This window comes from Terrapene carolina, unplaced genomic scaffold (genome assembly GCF_002925995.2).
Source record: "Terrapene carolina triunguis isolate 2854851 unplaced genomic scaffold, T_m_triunguis-2.0 Scaffold752, whole genome shotgun sequence".
NCBI lineage: Eukaryota > Metazoa > Chordata > Testudines > Emydidae > Terrapene > Terrapene triunguis.
Window position 1 is genome coordinate 746,675 of NW_020665103.1, and position 10,479 is coordinate 757,153.

The 10,479-nt window shown below is 59.0% G+C and overlaps 2 protein-coding genes across 2 annotated transcripts in view; both read right to left on the bottom strand.

The window, feature by feature from the left end:
- The window catches only part of PPP1R11 (protein phosphatase 1 regulatory inhibitor subunit 11), a 3,909-nt gene extending 1,046 nt beyond the window's left edge, over nt 1-2,863 (bottom strand). The window contains exons 1-2 of the mRNA XM_024217498.3: nt 2,650-2,863; nt 297-405 (exon numbers count right to left, since the gene is read on the bottom strand). Coding sequence (XP_024073266.1) covers nt 297-405; nt 2,650-2,736 — 196 coding nt within the window. The 5' untranslated portion in view covers nt 2,737-2,863. The remainder of the gene's footprint in view (nt 1-296; nt 406-2,649) is intronic.
- A 3,340-nt stretch (nt 2,864-6,203) lies between these two features.
- On the bottom strand, nt 6,204-9,706 carry ZNRD1 (zinc ribbon domain containing 1). Its single transcript, XM_026660393.1, has 4 exons — nt 9,403-9,706; nt 8,652-8,752; nt 8,347-8,456; nt 6,204-6,808 (listed from the first exon to the last, which is right to left on the bottom strand). The coding sequence occupies exons 1-4, from the start codon at nt 9,530-9,532 to the stop codon at nt 6,784-6,786; spliced, it is 366 nt and encodes a 121-aa protein (XP_026516178.1). The 5' UTR covers nt 9,533-9,706; the 3' UTR covers nt 6,204-6,783.
- Nucleotides 9,707-10,479: the final 773 nt, after the last annotated feature.

Genomic DNA, 10,479 nt, shown 5'->3' on the forward strand with positions numbered 1-10,479 from the left:
TGAGGAGTGGGACACAGGGCCTTTCCCCTCCAGGGGGCGCTGGCTCCAATCCAGCCCCAGGGCAGGGGATTGGCTGGCGCAGGGGGTGGGATCCAGCAGCACTGCTGAGGTGAAGAGGTTTGTGTTGAGCATGTGGAAGCAGGAAGGGGAGGGATGGAGAACCCAGGAGTCCTGACTCCCAGCCTCCCCCGCTCTAACCACTAGCCCCCACTGCCCGCCCCATTCGGAGTGATGTGGCTAAAGGCCCTGTACCCGGATGGGGGGAGTCTCGGAAGGGGGGAGCCGTGGCTACTCACATTTGGACGACCTACGGCCCAAGTGCTCGTTGTCCACCGTGTCACTCGACCATTCCACCTTCTTATCCGGCTTTCGCTTCCTCAGCTTGATGGTCAGGCTGCGGTTCTCCTACCAGGGGGACAGGGCGTGGGGTGGAGAGAGAGCGGGGGGATCAGACCATGGCCGGTCACAGATGACCCACGGAGAAAGACCTTGGCTGGATTAGTAGGGAGAGACCTGAGACGGCAGGGGGCACCATGCTGCAGGGAGCGGGGTGGGGAGCTCAGTAGGGGGTGCTCTACCCTGGCAGGCAGGGCAGGCCCCAGTGCGGCACTAGGGGGCGCTGTGCTGCAGGGAGCGGGGTGGGGGGCTCAGTAGGGGGTGCTCTACCCTGGCAGGCAGGGCAGGCCACAGGGCAGCACTAGGGGGTGCCGAGTTGCAGGGAGCAGGACAGGGGCCCAGTAGGGGGCACTCTTCTATGACAGTGAGGCAAACCCTCTCACAAGGCCCCCGGGAGTCCGACTGTTGCCCAGCTCCACGGCGTGTCCCTTCCACCACCGCCTTCGGAACCACGCCGGACTTCCTGGGGACCGCACCCTGCGGTTGCTGGGGCTCCCACGCCCTGCTGTTTCCATGGCTACTGTGCCCTGTTCCGGCTGTGGCGGTCACCAGGGTTACCACATTCTGTGGCTGCCACGGTTCCCTGTGTCCCTCGCCCTGTGCTAACTGATGTGCACCACAAGAACCACGCCCTGCTGCCGCTGCCATAGCTACAACAGACAATCGTCACCGTGACGGCCACCATGAGCGTCGCCATGGGTACCACACCCCATTCCTACTGGGATAGTTGCCCCACTCCCACTTCCTGCAGTCGCCATAACGATTGCTGTGTCACCATGGGCACCACGCCCTCCTGTCGCTGGGATGGTTGCCGTGGCAACCGCCGCCCCCCCTTTCACAGCAATGGTTGCTGTGACTCCCACAGCCTGCGGTTACCGTGGCTTCCCTGGCATCACGGTCGCTGTGACAACCAATGCCGTGGTGCCCACGATGGGTACAGCGCTCACGGAAGCGCCCAGCGGGGGCACATGCAGGTGGGGCCAGGGGGTCAGTTTGGGGGCCTCTGAATGAATTTTTTAACTAACGCTCCCCACTGCTAGTTAATACTCGGCATCTAAAAGAGAGAACCAGGGCTGTTTAATCAAAACCGGATTTGATTTTAATGGTGAAAATCCAAGCCACCCGAAAATGAGTGGTTTCCCCTCAAATCCTCATTCCCCCCCCACAATCCCCCTCCCCCCACGATCCCACAGACTTGCAAAGTCTCCAAGCCCAAATCCCCATGATTTTATATTAATTCTCCCCATGTTCCTGTGATTTTATATTTAAACCCCCCAAACAAAATACAAAAAAAACCCACCCCACATCCCTCTGATTCTACATTTAAAAACCCCCTCAAATTAAAAACCCAATTTCCCATGATTTTAACCCCCAAAATAAACCCCCATATCCATGTGATTTTATATTAAATCCCCAAAACTAAAAATAAAATAAGCCACTAATCCCCATGATTTTATACTAAGCACCCCCAGATTTAAATAAAACTTACACATCCCGGTGATTGTGTGTTAACCCCCCCTCCCCCAATTTATAAAACCTCTAAAACCCCGTGATTTTCTATTAGCCCCACACATTTTTAATCTCTCAAATTCCTGTGATTTTACAATCACCCCCACCCCCCAAATTAAAACAGACTGACAGGCAACCCCCGCTTTTCAAACCTGCAGGATTTTATTTTTTTGTTTTAAAACCCAATTCCTGCGGTTTGGAATGTGATTCCCCCCGCCCCCATTTACAAAACCCACAAACCCTGAGTTTATGTTAAACTCACCAAAAATATTTATAACCCCGCCAAATACTTGAGATTATGTATTAAATCCTCCTCAAAATGTACAACCCCCCAAATCCCTGAAATGTTATATTAACCCCTAAAATTACAAAAAACAAACAAACAAACACCCCCCAAATCCAGGGATTTTATATTTTATAAAAAAACCCAAATCCCTGAGATTTTATATTTACCCTCCTCCAATGTTATAAACCTGCCCCAATCCCCCAGGATTTTAAATTAACCCCCCAAATCTATACACCCCCCCACATTCCTGGGATTTTACATTCCTCCCCCCACGATTTTTTTTTATAACCTGCCCCAAATCCCTGGGATTTTATATTAACTTCTGCAAAATTTACAACCCCAAATCCTTGGATTTTACAATAACCCCCCCCCCATCCGGGGATTTTATATTGACACCCCCCGGGCCGGATCCCGGTATTTTCCCGCCCCCCCGGGCCCCGATCCCCGGCCCCGCTCACCGGCTCAATGGTGACAGTCTCGGTCACGGTAGCGCTGGCTGCCCTCCCGCCGGCCGTCGCTGTCGCAGTCGCCGTCGCCTCCGCCATGGCGCTGCCCGGCCCCCACTCTCCGCGGCCCCGGTTGCCGGGGGGAAGAGTCTGCGCCGCGCACCGCCCCTGCCTCGCTCCCCCTGCGGCTGCCCCGGCTCTCCCAGCAGCCCGCGGCGAGCGACCGCCCGGCTCCCACCACCGGCCGCACGCCACTTCCGGTCACCAGCCCACTACTTCCCGCTTCCGGGTGCGAGTACCGGAACACAGTCCCCCATCCCCCCCCCGCTCCTTTGGCTCTGGAAGGAAGGGAATTCTCGGCGCGGCACTTCCGCCGTACGGGGGCGCGGCGCGCATGCGCGGCCAGAAAAAGGGGGCGGGAGAGAATTCTAGCCTGAGTCACGTCCAAGGCAGGGAGGGGCTGGTGGGAGGCCCCCCCGGGGCGGCAGCCTGAGCTGTCACGTGATGGGTCTCACGGTGGGGGGGCGGAATACTCTGAGGGTCATTAAGGGGAGGTCAGTAGACCATGGGGGGGCTACAGGGGAAGGGGGGTGCAGTGGGGGGCTCAGTAGGACTATGGGGGTACAGGGGAAGGGGGGTGCAGTGGGGGGCTCAGTGGGTCTGTGTGGTATAGGGGAAGGGAAACACTGCTGGGGTCAGTGGCACTATGGGGGCACAGGTGGAGGGCATAGGGGAAGTGGGGGGCTCAGTGGGACCATCAGGCTGGTCCCACTAAGCCCCCCACATGGGGAGAAGAGGGATACCGGGGGGTCAGTGGGTCTGTGGGCCCAATGGGGGGACCAGTGCTGAGTGGGGGGAACATATGGGGAAAGGGGGGCTCAGTGGGGGGTAAAGACTGAGAAGGGCACAGGAGGAAGGGGTTTGCAGTTAGAGTGGGGAGGCCATGGTGGATCACAAAGGGGAGGGGGCTCAATGAGGCAAGGCCTCTGTGGGGGGCATGTGGGGAAAGGGGGGCTTAGTGGGGGGAATCAAGCCTGAGGGGGGCTAGGGCGTACAGCTGGGGGGGGGGAGGAACCGGGGGGGGGGGGCATGGGGGGAGCTAGGGGGGGAAGAGGCACGGTGGGGAGAGCAAAAAGGGTGGGGCTCAATAGGGGTTGTGAGGGGACAATGACTGAGGGGCATAGGGGGAAGCGTAAATACAGTTGGGGCCAGGGCTTGAGAGGCCCTGGGGGTCTCAGTGGGGCAGCTATGGGCAGGGCCAGGCTCTGCCAGCTTCAGCACTAGAGACAGTAGCGGGTCAGGGGCTGGCAGGAACGTGCAGTCAGTGTTTTAACAGGGAACTCAGGACACCTGGGTTCAATTCATGCCTCTGCCCCTGACTCCATGTGGGACCTTAGGCAAGTCCTTTCACTTCCCTGTGCCTGTTCCCCCCTCCCACCAATTGGCTGTGATTTGGGGCACGGACTGTCTCTCGCTGTGTCTCTGTGCAGTGCCCGGCACAACGGGGCCCTGATGTCAGCTGGGGCAGGGACTGTCTCTCCCTGTGTGTCTGTGCAGCACCTGGCACTACGGGGCCCTGATCTCAGCTGGGGCAGGACCTGTCTCTCGCTGTGTGTCTGTGCAGCGCCCGGCACAACGGGGCCCTGATCTCAGCTGGGGCAGGGCCTGTCTCTCGCTGTGTGTCTGTGCAGCGCCCGGCACAATGGGGCCCTGATCTCAGCTGGGGCAGGACCCGTCTCTCGCTGTGTGTCTGTGCAGCGCCCGGCACAACGGGGCCCTGATCTCAGCTGGGGCAGGGCCTGTCTCTCGCTGTGTGTCTGTGCAGCGCCCGGCACAATGGGGCCCTGATCTCAGCTGGGGCAGGACCCGTCTCTCGCTGTGTGTCTGTGCAGCGCCCGGCACAACGGGGCCCTGATCTCAGCTGGGGCAGGGCCTGTCTCTCGCTGTGTGTCTGTGCAGCGCCCGGCACAATGGGGCCCTGATCTCAGCTGGGGCAGGACCCGTCTCTCGCTGTGTGTCTGTGCAGCGCCCGGCACAACGGGGCCCTGATCTCAGCTGGGGCAGGGCCTGTCTCTCGCTGTGTGTCTGTGCAGCGCCCGGCACAATGGGGCCCTGATCTCAGCTGGGGCAGGACCCGTCTCTCGCTGTGTGTCTGTGCAGCGCCCGGCACAACGGGGCCCTGATCTCAGCTGGGGCAGGGCCTGTCTCTCGCTGTGTGTCTGTGCAGCGCCCGGCACAATGGGGCCCTGATCTCAGCTGGGGCAGGACCCGTCTCTCGCTGTGTGTCTGTGCAGCGCCCGGCACAACGGGGCCCTGATCTCAGCTGGGGCAGGGCCTGTCTCTCGCTGTGTGTCTGTGCAGCGCCCGGCACAATGGGGCCCTGATCTCAGCTGGGGCAGGACCCGTCTCTCGCTGTGTGTCTGTGCAGCGCCCGGCACAACGGGGCCCTGATCTCAGCTGGGGCAGGGCCTGTCTCTCGCTGTGTGTCTGTGCAGCGCCCGGCACAATGGGGCCCTGATCTCAGCTGGGGCAGGACCCGTCTCTCGCTGTGTGTCTGTGCAGCGCCCGGCACAACGGGGCCCTGATCTCAGCTGGGGCAGGGCCTGTCTCTCGCTGTGTGTCTGTGCAGCGCCCGGCACAATGGGGCCCTGATCTCAGCTGGGGCAGGACCCGTCTCTCGCTGTGTGTCTGTGCAGCGCCCGGCACAACGGGGCCCTGATCTCAGCTGGGGCAGGGCCTGTCTCTCGCTGTGTGTCTGTGCAGCGCCCGGCACAATGGGGCCCTGATCTCAGCTGGGGCAGGACCCGTCTCTCGCTGTGTGTCTGTGCAGCGCCCGGCACAACGGGGCCCTGATCTCAGCTGGGGCAGGGCCTGTCTCTCGCTGTGTGTCTGTGCAGCGCCCGGCACAATGGGGCCCTGATCTCAGCTGGGGCAGGACCCGTCTCTCGCTGTGTGTCTGTGCAGCGCCCGGCACAACGGGGCCCTGATCTCAGCTGGGGCAGGGCCTGTCTCTCGCTGTGTGTCTGTGCAGCGCCCGGCACAATGGGGCCCTGATCTCAGCTGGGGCAGGACCCGTCTCTCGCTGTGTGTCTGTGCAGCGCCCGGCACAACGGGGCCCTGATCTCAGCTGGGGCAGGGCCTGTCTCTCGCTGTGTGTCTGTGCAGCGCCCGGCACAATGGGGCCCTGATCTCAGCTGGGGCAGGACCCGTCTCTCGCTGTGTGTCTGTGCAGCGCCCGGCACAACGGGGCCCTGATCTCAGCTGGGGCAGGGCCTGTCTCTCGCTGTGTGTCTGTGCAGCGCCCGGCACAATGGGGCCCTGATCTCAGCTGGGGCAGGACCCGTCTCTCGCTGTGTGTCTGTGCAGCGCCCGGCACAACGGGGCCCTGATCTCAGCTGGGGCAGGGCCTGTCTCTCGTTGGGTGTCTGTGCAGCGCCTGGCACAATGGGGCCCTGATCTCAGCTGGGGCAGGGCCTGTCTCTTGTTGGGTGTCTGTGCAGCACCTGGCACTGAGGGGCCCCCATATCTGTGATTCTAGACCCAGGAGGAGAGTGAGACACGCTTGGTTCATGTACAAAATAGGATTTTATTTACTTCTCCTAGGAGTATGGGGTTGTAGTCTTGCCCAGAAATATGCACCCAGGACTCCACAGCTGGTCTGTCCTCCACAGCCCACGATCCTGAAAGAGGGGAGCGAACCCCCCATGTCCCCCCCCACAAAGCACAATACACCAACAGGCTCTCCCCAGAGAACGCAGCAGCTGGGGTCCAGCGTGGGAACTGCCAGAGCAGCCTTAAATAGTCTTGAGCTCTCCACAAATGGCTCTACATCCCCTGGGGCTGAGGACTTGAGGTTCCCCTAGGGGATGGGAAAGGGGGATGTGGTATCCCCCATGGTTACACCCTTTGGAGTCACCTCTGCAGGGCCAGAGTTGTGTTCACGCCCCTCCTTTGCTTCACTGGGCTGCAGGCACCAGTGGCGGTGAACGCTGGGTGGTGGTGGCTGTCAGCCCATAGGTCGACCTGGGCCTGAGCCAAGAAAACAATCTCATTAGGAGGTGAGGCAAGTTGTTCTGGGTAAAGGAGGGGTAGGTGTTACATCTAGTCTTCTCTTGTCCATGGCCCTCTGCCCCTGTGCTGCTCCATTCACGAGTCTTCCTTCTCCTGGAACCTGCGCACAACAAAAGCCAAGCGTCAATCCTTTGCAGAAGCTTTTCCTTTTGTATTTCTTTTTTGATCTGTGGAACTCACTGCTGCAGGATGCTGCTAAAGTCACAGGGAGACCAGAGACACTGCTGTGGGAAAGCTTCCCTCCCCTCCAGTATCCCTAATCCCTCTGGGGATGGAGATCCCCCATAAGCTGCTCTTTGGGGGTGACCGGGGGTTCCATTTAAGAGGAGATAGAGGATGCCAGCCCCACCCCGACCCACTTTACTCCTTTTCTCCACTTAGGTTGATGAGTTACGTCACACTACAGGCAGGGAATGTGGCTAAGAAGGGCAACTCCACGAAGGAAGCCAGGAGAGACTCAAATGAGGGCAGCAGGACTACACAAACTGCCCCACACTGGAAAATTAGATCTACTCAGCTACGTCGCCCAGAGGTGTGAAAAATCCCCCCCCCCCCCCCCCCCGGAGCAGAACAGTTAAGCTGACTTAAGTCCCAGTGTAGACAGTGCTTGGCTGATGGATGAATTCTTCTGTTCAACTAGCTACTGCCTCTCGGGGAGGTGGATTACTTGCGCCGATGGGAGAACCCCTCCCGCAGCGTAGGCAGTGTCTACACTACATATTTCAAGTGTAGACAAGTCCAAAGACTCTCCCAGGCTCCCAAGGACGGAAAGGCTGCAGGGAGCAGCAGCCACCTAGGAAGGACGAAGGTGAAGGATGTGTCTGCCAGATGGAAGCCTTAGCCGGGACAGGGCGAAGAACCCTGCACAGAGTTGGGATTTAGCTGGGCAGGGCTATGCGGGGCATTTCTTGCATTTCCCTGTGCACTTCGTGAATAAATCCAGACCACGCAAGAAGCGTCTGTCCAAGTTCTTAGGCCGCTTTGGTTTTTAACTGGTAAATCTTAGGTTGCCCCGTACACACCTAATCCGACGTCAGCCAACACACAGATGTTAGGTTAGCGTGCACCACATTATACCAAGGGCTGGCTTAGCGTGAGTGAACAGCACTCTGGGAAAAATCTAAGCCACATCCCACAATACCCTGCAGTAATACCACCCAGATAGGAAAATTAAGATGCACACCTTGTGTGTCTTAGTGCAAGCCAGGGAGGCCCCTTCACAGGCCGGTACCTGGAATGCCAGTATCCACAACAAAGATAAGGAAAGGTACAGAACAAAAGGAACTGGGACAAACGGGTGGGTTGGATTTTACTGAAGAGTTTTGTAACGTATCGAATCATCCTATAAATATGACTAGCTGAAATGCTTGGGAGCACATTGTGTACACCTTGTACAGCGAGTAAGCACAGTTAACGATTTTTTTTCTGGGCATTTCCTTTGGGTTTTGGGGGGGGAGGGAGAGAGGGGGTTGGGCTAACCGTGATGTCTCATTTTAAGGGAACAACCTGGATCGGTTTAGCTGATGAGGAAATACAGCGAGATCTAGGTGACCTGGGGACGGGTCTCCTCCCCTGCGGGCAATAACTCTCCAGTCTTTCCCCTCGCACGAGAGCAGTAGGGAAGGGACGGCTCCTTACTTGCACTGGCCACAGGTGTAGAAGACAGTCTGTCCTTCATCCGCTGATCTCATCTGCCGGGTGTGGTAGACCATGCCCTCGTGACCACACTGGGGGCACTTCCTGTCGATCTGAAAGGATCACCAAGGCCGAGTCAAATCCATGGAATGAAGATTCCCTCCCACCCCTCCCCAAAAAATCCTCCACTGGGATAAAAGGGAAATAAGGTCAGGTGCTAATGTACTGGTGGGACTTCCCGCTGCAGGATGTTTGGAGACTCTTGATGTGTGTTTTCCTTCCCTCTGTCCACAGAAATCTCCACTCACCATGGGTCCCTTGACCTCCTGCCCATCGTCCATGATCATCAGAGCCACGGAGCCCAGCCGGTTGAACTCGACACAGGACTGGACCACCTTCCCTTCGAAATCTGTGCAGGGAGAGGAAGAGAGTTATTGAGCGATGTGTGTGTCAGAGAGAGGAGCTAATGCACTTTAGAGGCTTGCCTCTCAGGCCTGGTCTACACTACGGGATTAATTCGGATTTAGCAGCGTTAATTCGAATTAACCCTTCACCCGTCCACACTACAGAGCCATTTAGTTCGAATTAAAGGGTGCTTTAAATCGATTTCTGTACTCCACCTCGACGAGCGGAGTAGCGCCAAAATCGATTTTGTTAATTCGAATTAGGGTTAGTGTGGCCGCACACCACCGAATTAATGTGGTTAAAATAAATGGGGTAGTGTGGCCGCACACCACCGAATTAATGTGGTTAAAAACCGAATTAATGTGCTTAGTGTGGCTGCGCACAATCGAATTTATACAACCTGTTTCCCAAATTCGAATTATCTAAATTCGGATTAATCCTGTAGTGTAGACATACCCTCAGAGGGCCAGCACTCGACCTCACTCCCTTCCCAGAGCTGGGGATAGAACCCAGGAGTCCTGACTTCTAGCCTGCCCTGCTCTAACACACTGTCCCCCCCCCCCCCCCGAGAGATTTCACTAGTGGACAGAGGGGAATTCAGTTCCCCTAGATAAATGCCAGTACGTGTGTGGGGGGTGATGCTGCCGCCCTCACCTCGTACATCGATGGAGAAGGAGCAGCGCACGCACGTCACCTTGTCCTGGACGCCTGGCAGAGGCAGGATGGTCCCACACTCTGGGCAGAAATCCAGGTCCGACTGGAAACAGGAGTTGCCCTGCTCCATGGCTGCCTGCGAGAAAAGCCACTGGATTAGCTGGGCGGCCAGCGGCACCCTGACCAGCACCGCTCTGAGCTACCGCAGGTCCCAGCCGGGCCCCCGGCACCGGGACAGGTGGGGGGAGGAGTGGGGCCTTTGCACGAGAGGCCAAATCAGGGCATGTTTATCTGCATCAATTTACACCCCCCCAGTACCCATGAAAACTCCCACCCCGCCCAGGTGCCCCTAGTGCCTCCCATAACCACACCCGCAACCCTCCCTCCACCCAGCCCCCTCTCACCCCCACCCATCCCTGCCCCCTTACCCCAACCCTCCGCCACCCAGTCCCCACCCTTGCCCCCCAGGGGACCCCTCAATAAATCTTCCACCCCTGATTATTCGCCCCCAGCATCCCCCGGTGCCTCCTTAAAAAGGGCTGGTCCCTGTCCCTTAATCAATTCTCCTTGTACCCCCCCCCCCCCCCCCCCCCCCCCCCCCCCTCCCCTCTGCCCCCGGCCCCCCACGTGTCTGAGAGTTTGGAGCAGACAACTGCTGCACTGCGTGGGATAGAGCGTCCCCTAGTCCTCCAGAGGAGTAGAGGGGAGACGGGAGGCAGAGTGTCACCCCCAGGAACTTTGGCTCAGCAGCCAATGGAAAACAGCTGGCAGCCCGGCCCCTCCCCCCCAGCTCTCCCCGTGCCCCTCATTCCAGACCTGCAGCCCCCTGCCAGCCCGGCCCCTGCCCCCCAGCTCTCCCCGTGCCCCTCATTCCAGACCTGCAGCCCCCTGCCAGCCCGGCCCCTGCCCCCCAGCTCTCCCCGTGCCCCTCATTCCAGACCTGCAGCCCCCTGCCAGCCCGGCCCCTGCCCCCCAGCTCTCCCCGTGCCCCTCATTCCAGACCTGCAGCCCCCTGCCAGCCCGGCCCCTGCCCCCCAGCTCTCCCCGTGCCCCTCATTCCAGACCTGCAGCCCCCTG